Below are 20000 nucleotides of genomic sequence, written 5' to 3'. Positions count from 1 at the left end.
CTCCAAACGAATCAAATCCCACCGTAATTTAGTAATAGCTGATTAGAACTCGTTATGCAAAACATCTAAATATACTGTATAATTAGGAGATATCAGGCCGTCTGTTCGAACAAGTGGCCACTCACAACTTCAGATCAACATCGAACCTAGACGTGCAACGTTAGACAGACTGCTAATATCACATTCGCTATTTCTTATTCCAAAATATTACCTGAAATAAATAAATAAATAGTAGGCCTAATATAGCAAACATCATCAATTAGTTTGTAAACATAGCCGGAGATTTGTTTGTGGTGACCCAATACCAGAGACACATAGCGTCTAGGCTGACAATAGCAGACTAATTTAACTGGTATTTGGGATAGGCTAATTATCTTCCTGTAAATTTAGACCAACATAGTTTTATCCTAATTCAAAACAACCAAAGTGTCACATTTCCCTTTTCATCATTTGAATCTTTTTTTTTTTTTTAATTATGAATCAACTGAATAATTAGGCGTTTTAATAGATCTCCCTGAACATAATATAGCCTGTCAATAATTAATTACTTCAACAGTTTTAGCCTTCAATCCACATGAAACTGACCTGTCGCCTATTTTCAAGCATTATTAATTCAATGTCAATTAAATATTCAAATCCAGCCAGGTCTTGTTGTAAATTGTGCCAAATTAAGCTGATTTGTCACAATAGAGGGCTTTACCAGGCGGATAAGACGAGTCGATGATGAGATTATAGGACCGCACTGTATCAAAACAGGGTGACGGAGAGAGAAGCAACATTTGAGGAGACACGAGTGAAATTGGGACTGCTCTCCAGCCCTTATCGATTTTCACCTAGCTCTTTTAATACGTGTCAAAGTCCGGCACTCTCCACGTTTTTCATTGACCCAAAAGGGTCATGCGTATTTGTTTCATTTTTTAAAACAAAAGATATTAAAAATGAGCATAATTAGAAGCACATTGCATGTATTCTCAGAACTTATATACAAACCCCATTAATTACTGCTGTGTGTGCATACCATTACAACAATATGTGAGACAAAATAATCCACAGGGATATTAATTTGAAATTAAACCTATACTAGGTTACTGAACAGAACCCCAGCAATCTTCCTTAGATGCACTTTTCATTGGCTTTTAAATTGACACGAAAGAGTATTTTGTGCTAAGCTTTTGTAGAGTAGGCTGTTGAATAGCCCCAGGTTTTGCGACGAAATTGTATCCTCATTACTTAGGCTAATTCAGACCAACATATATCTAAATAGCCTGCGCATCTCCATGGAGAGGTTCAAACAACCACATTTTCTCCACAGACGACCACTTGACACACCGAGACATAATTCTATACACTGTCACTGACTAAGCTAAGATCAAATGCTCCAGACGGTGACGTTGAGCTTTTTTCCGTTTGTTTCTTACAGTTACATTTCATCTCTCCCGACCCAAGAACAAGGCGTTGGTGTGCGCAACGCCATGTTGTTGTTTTGTGTTGTTTTCTGTTTCCTTTTTTGAGCGAGGCGCAGTTTAATCTTTTATGCGTGGCATTTCGAGATTAGCTATCTGAAGTGGACAGGCTCCAGTGTCCAGCTGTCGGTTTAGGAGGACAGTGATGTCTCTAACTAGGACGGTCCTCATCTGCAGCATCTGGGGGTGATCTAAAAGACCTGAAGCCACAGGACCGAGATGCTGAAAGCATACCCAATAATACAGCCTACATTTGGAGGGAAATAGCAAAATATTCCGGTGAAATTTCTCTGCATGACATAAAGTGTAGCCTATAGCTTCGCCACAGGTATTTAATTGCGCGTAGAATGCCTTAGCCTACTGAAAAAATATAGCCTACCACCATTTTTCAAAATATTTCCTAGGCTAGCCTACATAATGACACAAATAGAAACGACGAAGGAAAATGTCAATTTCTCAGCTGGAGAAAGCAGGCCTACTTTAATTTATTTGATGAATTTGCATTAGTCAGATATCTGTTCAATACAAAACAATAACATCACGTTTCTGCTGCCCCTTTATATTTTTCCAGCAACCATCCGTTGGATATAAACGCGAGAAATCATCGGGCAGATCGGGGCATCGGGTGGATCTTCCTTTTGATCTTTTCTCTGCCTTTTATCCCCAGGTTCCTGGTGTAGATAATCGGTCAAATTTAGGATCGCTTCAGCCTCTCATCTTTAAAATAAATGCATTAATTCCTTGTGAATAATGCATGCGAGGGCGCTGCGTCTGTGATCCTCTGGAATTCCGTAATGCATCCTCGCCGCTGATTGGCTCGTGAGTTTAGAGCCTTGTTGGGATGGACCTGTTGGATAAAAGGGCGATTTTCTACGGGGATTGAGGGTATTGCACTGTGGATTCTAGTGCACAAGGGAGCGACGCGTGTGTATGTGTGTGTGTGTGAGCTGAAGAAAGGGAATATCCTCCGAGGCGTCATGACGGGAAAGGAAGGGGCCGTGTTGACGGAAAGTTTAAACAAATCGAAAACAGCTTGCCCCGCAGAGATCGGAGGGAATAACGGCCTACAACAGTCCAAAATAATCGCAACACATCCGCCCAGATGTACGGGATTCGGTATCCAGGAGATTCTGGGGCTAAATAAAGAGCCGTCGTCCAACCCGCGGTGCGCGCTGGAATCTCTGCCCACAGGGGCGCACCTGCTGGCCGCCAGGTCTATGCTAGGGCATGGCGGGGTCGGGGTTGGGATGGGATTAATTGGCCCAGGAGGCATCCCCTCGTTTTACAGCCAACCGGCGTTTTTGGAGGTCCTGTCAGACGCACAGAGCGTCCACCTGCAGCCTCTGAACCGGACTGTAGGGCAGCTGGACTGCAGCCAGTCCGCCAGCTCAGGTAAGCAGCCCGGGACGTGGACACACGGAGGCTAATTCGCAAACAACCAGCCTATGTTATTCCACTGGGAAAATGTATTTATTTTTAGGCTATGTTAATTCAGTGACGTGAATTCAATGACAATTGTGCATCATTTTGTTTATCCGAGATTCCGAGATGATGTTAAAAGATAGACTGTTATGAACAGTGTAGGCTAGGCCACTAACAGCAGTGCTGACATGACAGGCCCTGTGCTTTTGTGCTTACTTTTTACCAAATTTCCTTTGACTATTATTATTGTTACTACTACTACTACTACTACTACTACTACTACTACTACTACTACTACTTCTATTATTACTACTATTACTAGTGTCTTTTGATTTTGACTAACAACAGAACAATACACCAGTCCATTTTGTTTGTAATGAAACAACCATAATCTAGATAGGCCCATTCTTTATTGTGTGGCCTAATACGTATTGTGTATACATATTTGTGTTGTGTTTTCACAGATTCGGAGGATGTCTCCTCCAGTGAAAAGAGGCTATCCAAGTCTTCCATGAGCCAGAGTAAGAAAAGGAAGAAGCGACGACACCGGTAAGTAATGAACTCTGTGCAAAGAATCAGCAGGGATATTATGAAATAGTTTTTATATGTTTTATTTAGTACCCTGAAAAATGATATTGCAATGTAGATGTACATTTATAATTAGCCTGCCTCTAAACTTGCCTTGTACAGACTATCATATATATATGTAGCTATTTCTGAAACGTTCATATGCTAAACTGTTGTTTTTATTTTATGGCATTCACATAGGCTAGGCTGCTCCTGATTCTCAAACGTATTGTGATATACATTGCCTAAATGGCTATTTATATTTTCATTATTTTATTTTTGTAATACTGCCTCGATTTTCTTGGTATTGTTTAGTAGTGCAAGTTGAACGTTGCTTTGTATTTCATGATAGTAGCCTACAATATTTTGTAGAATAAAACAAAACCTAAAGGTGTTCGTAATTAGGTATTTAGGCCTTGGTAGAAATAATTAGCATGAACTACTCTTCAGTTCCTCTGTATTTCGTGGTGTTTACGTTTTAATAATTAGCCTCAACCAAGGTATTGTTCACAGCATGGATATGTAGGCTAATGGATTTCCCTTTCTACGGTTGGCTTCTCATTTTCGCTTTTTAATGTCAGTGTTTATCTAAGCTATAGGTCTAGAATTCTCTCGATTAAAAAAATGAAAATGTATTAACAGCATCCCACCAATTTGCCTATATGCCATTGATGATATGTGGGCTATTTAGAATCGTCCAACCACAACAAAAACAATAACAACAACAAGAAAAAGAATAGGAACAATTTGTCATTATAAAAAACAGTTAGAACAGGATTTATAATAAACCTGTTTTAGGTGACTACAGCCCTAGGAGACTGGCCAGTTATCAGGCTTTGCACAAAAATCACTACAATTATTTAGGAAGAACATTGCAATGATTTTTGCTAATATTTTTTACAATCCATTTGGTAGGCTACTGATGGAAGGTGAGAGGATTTGATGGTCAAGTTCACTGTTTTCGTAATCCTCTTGCTCGGTGCATTAAGCAGTTAAGTTGGATGTTATGCTTGACAAAGTAGCCTATAGGGTATAACGCTACTCTGAAGATAGAATTGTTTAATTCGATCCAACTCGGAACGGTATGGTTTAACAGATTGTAGACCTGTTGAGATTGCTCAGATCCCTTCTTAAAAGATGGTGACCGTTTTAAATCAGAAAGGAAATTCACAAACGATTGCCAGTTTATGGGATGAGAGAATGCTGCAAATCGTGCTTTATATAATCGCATTATCCTCACGACTGACATCTTTGAGTGTTGACTTTTCTGCATTTTATATGGCCTGGATCTGTACAATTTCCAGATTATAATTTCTATATCATTTGGAAGCTATAATTTTTTACTTGTAATTTTGCAGCAAAATTACTCTTAAATGTGCTAAATTTAGCTAGGTATTTCATTATTTTGCAGAACGATCTTTACGTCTTACCAGCTGGAAGAGTTGGAGAAAGCGTTTAATGAAGCGCACTACCCAGACGTTTATGCGCGTGAGATGCTCGCCATGAAGACGGAGCTTCCGGAGGACAGAATCCAGGTGAGCTCATGCCGCCGTTACTATATCTACTCCGCCGTTATTTTGCTACATAGCCTATTAATAAACAAGGAAATTATACATATGTAAACGTGCCGTCGTATTGTTTTTTCAGTAAAATTAAATATTATTTTACAAACATTTCTACTGATATTAACTGCCTTTTTGTTGCTAAATATTAAAATGTATTTAAAAATAGGTGTTTCTATAGGCTATGTGAATAATATGGGGGCCGTATGAAATTGCTGAAAAAAATATTTGTAAAAGAAGATATTTTTGTAAAAAAAAAAGAAAAAAAAGACTCTGGTAGGCTATTATTAAAATGTTCTCACGCACACCATGTGATATCTTGGTAAAAAATGAAATCAAAGACACCACAGTTTTGTGATGTGAAACCAACCTAAATTGCTCCATCAGTTTCTTATGGTATAGCACCTCGCTCCTGATCGAACAATGAATACAAATGGACAGAGCATAGGAATTAAAAGTCCTTGCACACTCCTTTGGTGAGTTAGTGAGCTCCTTGATGCTGTCAGTTGAAGCTGCATCGATCAGTCTTTGGTACCATGCGGGCGACGCATTTCTCGCCAAATAGATCCGTCTCCCAGCTCTATCCCCGCCCGGCCAGATAATCTCTCATCAACTACAGTTGGATGTGAAACAATTTGGTCTGCGAGGGAGGTGCTAACGACCTAATCAAGCAATCAAGACGGAAGAAAATTACGATGTGACCCGAGCCATCCATCTGCCGGCGAGCCTTTTAATTTCACTCTCATTATGGGGCTATGTGGCGAATAAATAATACGGAATATAAATAAATAAGAGGGTTCCAATCCTAAGTAAAATTAACATCCAATTTTCTCATCGAGTATAATTAGTTAAATCAGACGAGCCTGTTACCTTCCTGGGGGAGGCATGGCATGAGATGCAGGGAGTTCAAACGAAATAACTACATTGAATTTATTAGCACGGGTCAATAGCAGTGCTCCCCCGGGTATCGCTCGTTTAATTTCCCGTGATATTTGCCCGCCTGTCCACCATCGATTGGGCTTGAAATTAACTTATTTTTCAATCAGCCTCGGCATGCCCCCGGGGTCGTCTCTCTCTGCTGCCTTCCCCGGCTTTCTTTTGAACGCCAAGGAACCAATTTCGCCTGAAAAAAAAAACTATAAGGGCTATCATCGGAACCATCAGAAAAAGATTTGAAAATGGTTTTGATAATTTCAGATTCAATGTCAGCCGCCTGCTGGACTAGTGCCGTCTCTTTGTGCTTCCTCTTCGCCCCCTTCCCGATTCCCTGCCCTCCACTCCGACGCTAAGGGGAGGCCAACTGGTACTTAAGCACTCAGTCCTTCACCATGAAATCAATTTGAACCCTGCGCACTGACGGATAGCCCGGGGCTTCGGCCGGGGGAGGACCAAGCGTCCGTTTCCCGGCAGTGTGCAGGTTAAACATCTTGAAGTGTCAACGACCATTCAACAGCCTCCCCGCCAGCAGGGACGGATGGCGCCTGACAGGGCACCCAGATTATTAGCACATAGGCTTGCCAACCATCCATATGGGAAATCGATGAAGCAGATCAAGAGAAATCAAATCACATCAAACCGAGACTGCACTTTTATTTAGACATTGCACACATCACTACACTTAAATCATACAGAATTTTTTTCAGTATAGCATGAAATAATTTTCCATATGCTACAAAGTATCAGGATACATTTGCCTATCCAACACTACATTACAATACATTGCAACATGGTTACTTGGAAATATATAGGTCTACAATATTTTAATATTTAGATGTTTACATATTTAAATTAAGTGTTTAACCTAAAGTAAATAATATTTTAAAATACAAATATTCTATCAGTCATAATGGAGATGCAGAAGATCCTGAAACAATATGCACCTGTTGATCAGAGGGGCCAAAGTTGACCCAAACTAAACGTTTATTCTAGTGGCTAAAGTGGCTTACTGGCCTAACGGCTACTCATCAGATAAATCAGTGAAATGTAGGCTACGAGTTGAAAGCTTTTATTGGGCTTTATGAAGCTTTTTAGTATTACAGTACCATCAGGCTCCTGAGTGCTTTGGAGTTGGAGGGATTCTAAAGCACTGAGTAGCATTAGAGGGTGGGTGAAGAGATCCAGACCACCTCAGTACAGAAGGGTTGCAATGAAAGCTTCTCAGACTCCCAGAAGCGTGGAGATGATGAACAATTAAAACAAATGTTTTTTTTCGGGGTCAAATGGTTCTACAAAATTGAAAAGTGGTAATTCTAGAGAGGCTTAATGAAGCAAATCCTGCTAAAGAAATGTTTTGAAGCAGAACCTTTCCAATACACGTTTTAAGAACAATATTTCAAGGACTCTATGATACTTGCACTGTGCTCATGTTCGTCAATCTGACACATGCCAATCCTTGGGCCATAATCACTAGTCCCACCTGTGTCCGTTTTTGGATCCTGTATGGTTTTAAGGCCTGTACACGAGTCCAATTTTTGCAAAATTGCATGCAAAATGCATGCAAAATTTTGCAACAAACGAGACTGTTCCGAAAGGATTTTTCATCCAGTGAAATTCCTCCTCTGTGTGTACAGACCAATTAGAATACATGTGTTTTATAGCCTGCGGAATTTCATGCGAATATTTCATCCGAAAAATCGGACTCGGTGTGTATGGGCCTTCACTTGGGGTCCTCAGTACTGGCCTAACTTTAGTTCATGTTTTGGTTCTCTGTACTGGTCTCACTGGTGTCCATGTTTGTATCCTTAGTACTGATCTAACTTTAGTCCATGTTTGGGTTCTCTGTACTGGTCTGACTGGTGTCCACGTTTGGGTGCTCTTTACTGGTCTAACTTTAGTCCATGTTTGTATCCTTAGTACTGGTCTGACTGGTGTCCATGTTTGGGTTCTCAGGTTTGGTTCCAGAACCGGCGGGCCAAGTGGAGGAAGCGGGAGAAGTGTTGGGGTCGCAGCAGCGTCATGGCGGAGTACGGCCTCTACGGTGCCATGGTGCGCCACTCCATCCCCCTGCCCGAGTCCATCCTCAAGTCGGCCAAGGACGGCATCATGGACTCCTGTGCCCCCTGGCTGCTGGGTATGTGGATGACATGCTCGTTTAGTTGGCATACTCATTCCCCCCATGCCCATATTCACTATGGTGGCACACCACATTCATGCTCATCCCCATGCCCTATAGCCTGATGCTGGCACAGCATTGGCTAGTCTTCTTGGTCACCCCCTAAACTCTTAGAAAAAAGGTGCTTTATAGAACCAAAAGAATTCATCAAAGGAACTCCTAATAGTTCTTTAAAGCCTACATGGTTCTATATAGCACCCCAACAACCCTTTTTTAAGAGTGTATGCTTCATTCTGTTGTGGTGACACAACATACTTATCTTCTCTCATACAGTTCTGCACTATTTCTGTTCTGAAAGACACCACTGCTGTCAGATGGGGTCGCTGTATTTGGATTTGATTAGGAAAGAGAGCAAAGATGTCTGGGTGGGAAGGCTGTGTGGAGGCATCCACTTATACATGATGAATAGGCTTATAAATATCTCCATGGTAGACCACTACATTTGTGCCTGCTTTCTGAGAAGTACAATGTACTTATCATACACGCATATATTTATAAAGCAAGGTTAGGATTTGTCTGGCCCATTTGTTGAATACTACAGAGGTCATCCATGTCATATTTTTGTTTTGGTTCATGTTCATGCAGTTCATATTCTTCAGTATCGGTTCTCTACAATCAATTGATGTTTGCTGATTTGGGATTGTATTCTTTTAGTCACCTCTCATTCACCTAATATTTAAATATATTAGCCTAATGGCGCCAAACAAGTGAAACGGCTGCATCTAAATTGACCCTGTGCTTTGCTGTTTTCAGTTCAAGAGGGCTTGCCAATCAACAGCCGCTTTTCTAAATCCGCCTACCCACAATTCTTTGCAGGGATGCACAAGAAGTCGATCGAGTCGCAGACGGGCGGGAAGCCGGACGCGGTGGCGCAGCCCTCGGCCAATCAGAAGCTGGGGGTGGAGTCGGTGGAGGCGGGCGAGGCGGCGGCGGACGAGCGGACGGGGAGGAGCGCGTCTCCCATCTCCAAGGAGGAGCTGCGGGAGAACAGCATCGCCGCGCTCCGGGCCAAAGCGCAGGAGCACAGCGCCAAGGTGCTGGGGACCGTCCCCTGCGGCGACAGACTCGAACGCAAACAGGAGCCCAAGGCCGCGACCATCTCCGCCACCGCCGCCACGGACGAGAAGGACGGCGAGCGGATAGATCCCCGCGAAGACCCCAAGAGCCCGTAGACGCGTCGACACACTCGCCCTGAGCCGTTTGGCTCTCCGGGACTCTGTTCTCTGTTGCACCCTGACATAGCAGTGCTGCCATCTGATCTAAACGTGACTCTCTATTCACAGAGCTCATCCAGGTCTCTGTCTCCCTCCCTGTCAGTTCTCTCCTGTTGACTAGTGTCTGTGAAGAGCAGGTTCATCCCGTTCAAACAAGGAGAGAAGGTTGTCATGTCCATCCATACTTGTCAGGACTGGGCGTTTCCATATTATATCACATTACAGCAACAGAATAGCCCATGATCACAGATTCACACATTGATACATAACAGTGGAAAATAGCAATGATAATGCATACAACAGATGATGGCAAATCATAAGCTATACTTCATGAGTATACATGCTGTTGTGGATTTAGGCTAATCTCCGCAGAATGTAGTTGGTGGCATATTGGTAACCACTGGCTCAAATTCTAGATTATATTCTCTAGAATTACATGTCATATGGGCGTATATTTGAGGCTCCATCTGATGTGGTTAGGAGCACCAATTTGTCTCATAAATAGGCCTATGTGTCGTTTTTAAAAGGACAGTCCCCAATTCTACGGCAAGACTTTTCCCCCCTTTTTTTTCAGATTGATCTTCACAGCCTTAGCTCCCTGCTGAGTGTGTATGCTAGAAACAATCTGATTGTCGTGCACAGTGATGACAGAGTACATGGGAAACAAATAAACATAGTGGTTTGGACTGAGCCATAAACAATTTCAGCCAATCAACACCTTGCTTCAGGAGCATGGAAGGGAGGGGCTATTGATTGGATTGGTTGTTGAACTCAAATATCAACAACCGTTCACCAGAGATGTGGACTGCATTTTTAAAGAGAACAGAATGTTTTCTGTATTTTTTGTGAAGTATCTGTCACTTTCAAAGGCCCAGAATTGCTTTCATGTATTGTTTTTGGGGTGCAACAGTAGTGTACATTTTGTAAATAATAATAGTCAGCTACAGTAATGTTGGAAAAATATTCTTTAATGTACTGTAGTCTTTAAAATATTTGTTCTTTGTTTCATAATCTGTACAATACAAAATATTAAAAACACAACCGCAGTTGTTTACAGTCTGTTCAGTTGGATGTTTGTGGATGTTTTATAAACTGAGACATGTTGTGCAATTCTTCTGAAGGAGTCCTTCTTGAATCTTCATCAGAGGAAATGGCAAAGAATCTCTTGGCTTGAATGTAAAACAGTGGTCAAAATAGAAGTCCCTTAGTAAACCACATAAAATAAAGTGGTCTTCTTTCTCCAAGGGACCTCCGGGCCTCAGAGAGCTTAGCCGTTCCATTTACTCAGTAGAATTAGAGTGACAGCCTGTGGTACCTCATCAATTATAGTTTTTTTATTATTATTATCTAATCATATGGCTGGCGCTTTTATCCAAAGTGGTTTACAGACCTCAATTATTCCACGGGCCAGTCTCCCTTTAGAGTTAAGTGCTTTGCTCAAACGGACACCTGCAGCATCCAGGAATCAAAACCACAACTTTTTGGCTACTGCAGGCTAGCATGGTAACACTGTTATTAGGTGTACCATTGTGCATATGAAAGAGGCCTTTAGAGACCAGAATATTCCTATCGCCCCAAAGTTTGAAGCAGAATGTTACAAATGCCCCACGCGGACGATGCTATTTGCCCCCATTTGAAGAAATAACCTTGCATGGATCAGAATGCTCCTTGTGTGAAAACAAGTTCACTAACTGTGAGTGACTCCAGCTTCAGTGAGTAAAAGTCCTACCACATATCTGCGCCAACCATTCATTTAAACTGGCTGATTCTAATTAGCACAACTCTCTTCAGCTAGTTAGAGCAGCTAATGGATGAGATCACCTGTGCTGAGTGCACAAGTAGAACCAATACATGGTCAGACTTCTACTCACTGAAACGGGAGTTTTCCACCTCTGCCTAGTGGTAGTCAAGCAGACCGCCCTAAATGCCTTTGTGTCAAGCAAATAGGGCTCGGGATCATGACGTGAAAACTTTGCGGGCACAGCTATATTGGCAGCCTCACTCCTTAGTTTACTAGGGATTACTATGGATTTACTCCCGCCTATTAGTGTGTTCCTGTTACTTAGTTTTTGCCTTCTTGGTCGTATGTTGCTGTGTAGTGGGGTGTAACAGCGCCACCCAAGAGGAAAAGAATCGCTAATACTACATTTCTGCTGCTTGTCTGACTCTTCTGCATCTGAATGAATGGATATTACGTTCGGTGCGCTACCAAAATGGCGGCAATATTCCTAGAATACAAGGCGTGTGCCCGAGCCCTATTGCCCTTATGCCCCTGCTATGCCAGGCATTCTCTAGACTGGACTATCACCAGCCTCTCTCTCTTCATTTGTCCCAAGCAACCCCCAAAGTCATACCTGGTGCTGTGTGTGTGTGTGTGTGTGTGTGCGCGCGCACGTGAGTTGGCCCCAAAACTCATGCCTGGTGCTGTATGTGCGTATATGTGTATGTGTGTACTGGCTCCCCCGCTCATTCTGTGCAGTGTGTGAGTGTGTGTGTGTGTGTGTTTGTGTGTGCATTAGTTCCCAGATTCACGGCTGGTGTTGTGTGTGTATATGGGTGTGTATGTGTGTATGTGTTGGCGTGTTGGCCTCCAAACTCATGGCTGGCACTGTGTGTGTGTATATGTGTGTGTGTGTGAGTATGTGTGTGTGTGGGTGTGTGTTGGCCGGCACCCATACTCATGGATGGTGCTGTGTGTGTGTGTGTGTGCTCCCAAACTCATGGCCGACCCTGTGTGTGTGTGTATGTGTGTGTGTGTGTGAGTATGTGTGTGTGTGGGTGTGTGCATGGTTGTGTGTGTACGGCTAGTGTCGTGACGGCTACGGCTAGTGCTGTGTGTGTCTGGGTCCAAGTACAGCAGCATGTCTGCGGGGGTGTTAATCCCGTGCCAGTCAGAGGCCACAATCTCCTCAGATTAACAGTTGGGCTGGACCCAGCCTCTGCAGCTGACATCTGGGAGGGAAGTGCACTCACTGAAGAGGTGCTCTCAGCCTAAATCACACACACTCACACACGCACAGACACCACCTCTGCATATACTTAAACGGGATCTTACCACACAGCGTTAAGTGTGTCTGTGTGTGTGTGTGTATGTGTGTATGTGTATGTATGTGTGTGTGTGTGTGTGTGTGTGTTATCCGCGATATGTAATCACTTATCCTTTCTGATCCCCCACTTTCAAAAATAAATCATCTCAAGCAAATTTTATTGAGTTTAATGCATTTGCTGGTTCAGTTGGGGTCGTTTGAGTCCTGGCTGCTAGCTGCAAGGAGACTGTAGCTGACGCAGCTAGCTGTAAGGGGACCGTGTGGGACAATGCTGCCAGCTGTAAGGGGACTACGGAACAATGAATGCAGTAGGATGATGCTGCTAGCTGTAACACCAGTCCCAACTACATCATGTGACACAACAAGTCATTTTATCAGTTTAATCAGATAATTACATTGTTTTCAATTGAAATGTCCTCAGTATCTGACGCTAAGCAGTGCTGTGCAGCGCGATGCAGAGTTACGCAATGTTATGATCAGAACTTTTGTTGGATACTTTTGTATTTTTTTTTTAGACTTTCTGCCACTGACATAGCTCTGTATTGGCTACTGGGCACTGTATGAGATGTTGATGCTAGCTGTAAGGGGTCTTTATGGGACGCTACTGCTAAAGATTGTAGAATAGTAAATGTTGTTTCCATGTATTTATCAATGTTACTCGTACTCAAATTAAGGTCATTGTGGGTCCACTGTTTACAGTCTTACACATTGTTTATGTTTTGACGCTGACTCTAATTTGAAGTGTGTGTGTGTGTGTATGTGTAAGTGTGAGTATGTGTACATGCTTGAGTAAGTGTGTGAATGTATGTGTGTGCAATGTGCATGTTTGAGTAAGTGTGCTTGTGTGAGCATGTGTGTGTGTGTGTGTGTGTGTGTCTGTGTGTCTGTGTGTGTGTGTGTGTGTGTGTGTCTGTGTGTCTGTGTGTGTGTGTGTGTGTGTGTGTGTGTGTGTATGTGGAGGGCCTCAGATCTGTGTTCACTTTGGCCTGTCAATGGATGGGAAGGTTTGTAGTCACATGATAACTGAATAAACAGATATGCCATGAAAAATAAAACACCTTACACCAATCAAAATATGTGTAAATATTTTTATTTTCAAATATATTTTTTTGCTCTCCATGTCCCAAAAACTCATGTTTTTACATATTTTTAGCCACGTTTGCTATGTGCTGTACCTTTCCACAAATTGTATAGAATGACTCCCTCTTCCATAAATGCTGTCACATGTTTATGCTGTCACATAATAACATCCTAGAAAAAAAAGGGGTGGCTCATCTCAGCCCTATGCACAACTTCCTCCGTTGCCCCCTAAAAGGAGGCTGTGTGTGTGGGATGCTGCCACTGGCTATAATGTCCAGAGGGCAGCTGACTGCACAGGAGCCATTCATTTCATCACATACCAGTGTGTAGACTCCACCGTCCATCTGATAACGGCTGGGATGACTCATACACACATGTGCACACACACACACACACACACACACACACATACACACACACAGCTGCAGAAACTCACCAGCACACAGACCCTTTGACACAAATATACAGCCACATTTAAGCATGTGCATGGCACACACACACACACACACACACACACACACACACACACACACACGCACACTTATATTCATTAATAACACAACAGCGGATTATGATCAGCCGCTGCGGCTGTGTGTGTTCTGGCTGGGATGCCCATGAAACAGGATATCCTCATAATACCCTCACTGAGACAAGAATGGCAATTACAGTACATATCAGCACATAGAACTGCAGCAAATGGACACTATTTCACATTGCACACACAATAACCGTCCATATTATAATCGCCTACAATTACCCTTCAACGCATTACTGCAGCACAACACACAGAAGTAAGGAGAGCGAATCCAACCCTACTCTGCACGATAAACCATAATCATCCCTCATTACAGCACTGAAATGCCCTGCAAAAGCACACATTTACAGTACAGATTACATTAAAAAAAATGACATAAAAAACCCCCATCATGTGTGACCAACTGAAAAGGACCCCCCCCACCCAAAAAAAAAAAAAAATCCCTCACACCACTGCCTATAGATGATGATGATGATGATGATGATGATGATGATGTAAATATGATTTTATAATATGATGTAAATATGATGCCAAAATTCTCCCTCCCAGGAGGGGAGCGGGTGTTAGAGTGTGTTGGTCTGGTGCTATAAGCTGTAAATGGCTCTATTAATTAAGGCCAATCCTGCACTAGCGGGTAGTACGGAGCGTTGGTGCGTCCCTCTAAATCCTAGTGTGGTGTCTAACACACACACACACACACACACACACTCACTCACACTCACACTCACACACACACACACACACACACACACACACACACACACACACACACACACACACACACACACACACACACACACACACACACACACACACACACACACACAGCACACACACACACACACACACAGCACAGTCTCTGGTGCTGATCCCCCCCTGGCCTGATTGCCCTGGTCTGCAGTGCAAGTGGCTCAGCTATCCTATTATTGATTGATTAACACTGTTAATTCAATCCTAATTTAATTCAATTTGCTTAGCCGCGCTGTAATTAATTTGTTGACATCTGGCACCTGCTGCAGAGTGGCTAATGCTAGGTAGCCAAAGCTACGCATGTCAACGCTGCCCATCGCTAATCTCGTTTGGGACGCATATGAGCTCCCCATTGCAGGACATGCTAGCGCCCAAACCTTATCCACTGTGCTTCTCGATCGCATCTGCAATATGGTTGTCTCTGTGCTTGTCATGATGGTGGGCAAGAGTTTGCTCTAAGTGTAGGCTATTATTTGGATCTGACATTTCAAACTTTTTTGAGAGTGATCCTTTTTTTTGGATTCCCTTGCAAATGAAGATTTAAATCCATGTGAGGGTATGACGTCTGAATACAGCATGAACATCTGTTTGCTATAATGCTAAAACTTGAGTGGCTCTGTGAAGAGTAAAGCTGTCTGGGAGATATTTGGTTTCAGTGTAGCGCTTCTGTGTAGCTTTCCACATTAAAAAAAAAAAAAAAAAAATCTTTAAAGTCTTGAAAAAAAAATGGCTTGAATGTGTTTTGGGATCACCTCTGTGTAATCTGATCAGATGGGGGAGACTTTCATGGCCTAAAAGAGTGGTCAAAATAAATGCTCATTCCCAGCCATAATGGATGCTGACTTTGGGTTAAGACTTCCACAAACACAAGGCTAATGCATCTGAGCACAAATCTGTGTGATCTTTTGAGTGGTGACTAAATGGCTTTGGAAGATAAGATCTAAAGATCAAGATGATGGGGAGAAGTATGAACTGAGGGAGCTCATTTCAATCATCCAACTGTTTATTAGTTTGGGGTCAAACATATGGTTGTGCTCTGCACATCACATGAAAAAAAAAAATCTTTAAATCTTTAAGAGAAAATGTTGTACACTGCCAAAAAAACTCTATCAACCAAATTATGGCCAATATAGCTTAACAGCCATGACAGTCTAATGGGAGTCACAGGCAAGCGTGTCATTTATAATCATCATACATATAACTGAGAACTCTGGTGGAGTTGAGGCACATGTCTACTTTTTTCCTATGGATGTAGGCTAATGGACTTTATCTCTTCTCATTTAATTTCAGTAGAATCTAGCTCTTCCCCAATGATAGTTCTGCGCTTTTTGAAAAAACGTATCTTCATCTTCATTGTGAAAAACATACAACCACACATTTTGTCACATGAGATTTACTCTGTATGCTTTGTGACAACGACACATAATGACAATTATAATGTCCGTAGGCCATTATGAAAATACGCATGAAAATGCGTAGGCCTATTTGTAGCCTATATATGTAGCCTATTGTAGATGCAGATGTAAGCCTACAGTATATAGTCTTACAGATAGCCTCTCACAGCCTGCCCTATATAATCTGCAGTGCTTACAGAGAGTAAGGTAAATAAATGCCTTGCCTTGACACATGTTCTCCATGCATGCCTTGCATGCGCTACTGATAGACAGAACGTTTAGCCTCTCTGCTGGTAGTAAACCAGACCTCCAGGATACCTCTGCTAGTCCAGAGCAGCAGCTCAGAACTTTGTGTTTTATAATGAGGTGAGCCTGCCACCTTCTGGTCAGAAATATAAATAGCAATCTGACGTCATAACAATGGTGAAATATATTTTCATCTCACTGAAGATGTGAATTTGTGGCGGCCTTGAAACAATCCTTGCCTGTCTAGAGTGCAAAAGAGACAAATGCATAATATATGTATTACGTTCCACAAGACAGATCTTAAATAAATAATTGTGATTGGAAATAATTTCAGAATATTCCTCCTCCTCAAAACTCTTTTCTATGTCAAATCTAAGAAACATAAATCCTCTTTGCTGAAGTATATGAACAATTAGAAGACTATAGCAACTGGTCTTATATTTTATTATATCAGAAATTAAAGTGAATTTAGCCACTAGATGGCAATAATCTGCAATTTTCAGTAACTACCATCTGAAAATAGAGGGTACACTATAGAAAGTAGAAGGTATTCTTTACACATCTTATTTCAGGAGGCTTCAAGATGGTGCAGATCTATGAATTGGACTGTAAATTCATTTGACTGCTTGAAGCCATAAAACATTTCACTCCTGTTTCAAGAAGGTGCTGATGACTTTCGTTGCATGGGTTGGAATGGAACCACAAGGTATTTGAATAAAGTCACAAAGACATTAATGCACATGGGAAAGTCTCGGAATATTCCAAATTAATGTTTCATACCATCAAAGATATTAAAAATGTTCAAACTAATATAAGCCATCCGATGTGCTCTCTCTCTCTCTCTCTCTCTTGCTGCTCTGTGTGTGTGTGTGTGTGTGTGTGTGTGTGTGTGTGTGTGTGTGTGTGTGTGTGTGTGTGTGTGTGTGTGTGTGTGTGTGTGTGTGTGTGCATATGTGTCTATGTATATACAGTTGTTAGAGGGCAAACGCCTCTCTCTATCATCAGAAGAAGGTGAGCGACAGGGAATGAGGGAGGGAGAAAAATTGAGCAGTGAACAGTTCAATTAAAGTGGGGTGAGAAGTCTGTCCATTAATTCACTGTGAGCGTAATTAAAGCGATGCTGGTGGATGACTTGAGGGCTTGTGTGTGTGTGTGTGTGTGTGTGTGTGTGTGTGTGTGTGTGTGTGTGTCTGTGTGTGTCTGTGTGTGTGTGTGTGTCTGTGTGTGTGTGTGTGTGTGTGTGAGAGAGAGACAGAGAGTGTGTGTGTGTGTGTGTTTGTGTGTGTGTGTGTGTGTGTGAGAGAGAGAGAGAGAGAGAGAGAGAGAAAGGAAGCAAGAGAGGAGACTGTCAGACTGCGACATGCTGTCGAACCCAGAGCTACCCTGAGCCACCCTGCCCTGAATAATGCAGCTCATATTGGCAGCGAATCAGTGAAACAGCCCCATCTCTAATATCCTCTGTGGATTATTCAGATTTAGCACAAAAGAAATGATAAAAGCGCTTCATCCATTCCACTGGCTTAGATGCCACTGTGTCGAAGATGCCTCTGCTTTGAGCTCTCGGAGTCAAACTGTAAAACAGAACTTCAGGAGGCGGGTGGTGACAGGAGAACGGTGTTGCTCCGCGCACAGCACTGAGTCTGACCTTCTGAAAGTCACAAACTATCAGCTGCTCACAGCTGACTGTAAGGTGCTGTTCAGTTTGGGCTCCTTTAGATCGTACATTTGATGCAGTGGCCGAGTAGAGTGCAACTCATAGGGTGCCTCTCATTTGGTCTTTTATACATCCTCCCTTCCTTCCTCGGTCCTCGTCCTCACTGAACTACAGTACATAAAGAATTTTGGGGCGACAACAATGGGATAGTCTATCCAGAGCTAGTTATAGATCAGTGGGAACGAGCCTGGAGGACCGAACATCGAGGATTGAGGAGAGAGGCTGAGAGGCACCCACTGACTATGGAGCTGCTGGAGCTGCTGGAGCTGTGTATAAACTGTTGAGGGATGAGCACTTCAGTGGTTTGCCTTCTATTCATCCTGGTGGACATTTGAGGGAAATATGGTTGACACCTCTTCAGATGTATGAAGGGCTCTTTTCCAAAACACTATATACACCATTTTAATGAATTTTCATAAATCGTTTATTCATTATTTTTCCAAGTAATTTCAGTGGAACTGGGTTGTTGTTATTTGATTAATCGTTACTCAATTAAAAGCATCCCACAATGCTCAATGGCCCTTATGCACAAAAGGCTCTTCATGTAGCTCATTTGTTTCCGGTGGACCGTTGTTCTAGTGGAGCTGTGTTGTAGCGGCATCTTCTGTTACATTCTGCTCCTTGAAAATATTTTTTACCCAATGCTAAAAAATGTTGATGTACGCATAAATCCTTTTACATCACAACATGGTGATTCACTAGGTGCAGCAATCAACCAGGTCCGTGTAGACACTGCTTACATTCACAACAGCGGCCGGCAGGCTCAAACACACCTGGCTCCACTAGAAACAAATGGGCTACCTGAAGAGCCTTTTGCGCATCAGGTCCATTATACTGTAGGTCCCCTTTCTCATCTATAAAGTATGGCATCTCTTATCAGTGCTATGCAGATGACAAATGATCTACAGTATCTACCTGCCAATCCTAGTCATGATAACCCACAGCCCCTCTCTAACTGGGGGATATGAAATACTGGATGGGAAATGGCTTCCTTCCTCAAATGTAATGAAAGAGACAAAGGTTTCCTAGCCACATAGTGTTGGCATTAGCAGGCTACACAAACCTGGTGTACAGAACCTTGGGGTGCTTGTCAGCTCTGATGTGATATTATGATAAGTTAATAAGCTTATAAAACAACAAGGTAAGATTCTTTATTGGTGGTAGGTGCCTCATTTAATCAACTGAGAATGATTTCCGAAGGGCTGAGATGGCGGTCCATGCTTTTATTTCTTTGAGACACAACTGATGAGTCATCAGTCAGACATTACTCTCCAACTACAGCACTGCACAGACTTTCTTAGGAATTAAAAAGTATTAAAAGTATTAAATCGGCTTACAATTGGCACCAGGAGAGGTTCATGATGGCTTTTTAAATGTAACTATTTGTTTTTATGATTGAGAATGGTCTTGCCTCAGCTTATGAAGTGTTACACCTGCTTACCATTCACTCTTTAAAAAGGTTTCTTGGGGTGCTATATAGAACCATGCAGGCTTAAAAGAATCTTTAGGGGTTCCTTTGATGGACCCTTCGAAATGGGATAAAGAACTCTTTAGGGGTGCTATAAATGAAGCATGGTTTTTGGTTCTCTATATACTGTAGCACCTTTTTCCCCTCAGAGTGTTGTTGGCACCAGGTGAGATTTATGATAGCTTTTAAAATGTAACTATTTATTTTTTAGATTGAGAATGGTCTTACTTCAGCTTATAATAACACAAGTATCCTGACCCTCGATGATTAGTAAGGAACGAGCTGTTATTGGATTTAGATCTGGTTTTAAATCAAAGGGTGATTAAGCTTAGTGCTACTGTTCCAGACTCTGGAGTAGCCTCCCATTTTATATGAGATCTGACTTTCTGGATACTTTCAAAAACAGATAAAAAAACCCCCCCTAAA

At 42.2% G+C, this 20000-nt stretch overlaps 1 protein-coding gene across 1 annotated transcript; it reads left to right on the top strand.

Moving 5' to 3' along the window:
- The first annotated feature begins 2440 nt into the window (after positions 1–2440).
- On the top strand, positions 2441–9363 carry vsx2 (visual system homeobox 2). The gene is made up of 5 exons (XM_062523403.1): positions 2441–2855; positions 3350–3434; positions 4864–4987; positions 7904–8088; positions 8905–9363. The coding sequence occupies exons 1-5, from the start codon at positions 2441–2443 to the stop codon at positions 9296–9298; spliced, it is 1203 nt and encodes a 400-aa protein (XP_062379387.1). The 3' UTR covers positions 9299–9363.
- Positions 9364–20000: the final 10637 nt, after the last annotated feature.

Source organism: Sardina pilchardus, chromosome 20 (genome assembly GCF_963854185.1).
Source record: "Sardina pilchardus chromosome 20, fSarPil1.1, whole genome shotgun sequence".
Taxonomy (NCBI): domain Eukaryota; kingdom Metazoa; phylum Chordata; class Actinopteri; order Clupeiformes; family Clupeidae; genus Sardina; species Sardina pilchardus.
Note: the sequence above shows the minus strand (reverse complement) of the source record. Positions and strands in the feature narration are given on the sequence as shown.

Excerpts from the sequence above, each read along its gene's own strand:
- vsx2 (XM_062523403.1), top strand. The coding sequence starts at position 2,441 with ATGACGGGAAAGGAAGGGGCCGTGTTGACGGAAAGTTTAAACAAATCG. Across the intron at positions 2,856-3,349 it reads CAGCCAGTCCGCCAGCTCAG|ATTCGGAGGATGTCTCCTCC; the intron begins GTAAGCAGCCCG and ends GTGTTTTCACAG. Across the intron at positions 4,988-7,903 it reads TTCCGGAGGACAGAATCCAG|GTTTGGTTCCAGAACCGGCG; the intron begins GTGAGCTCATGC and ends TTGGGTTCTCAG.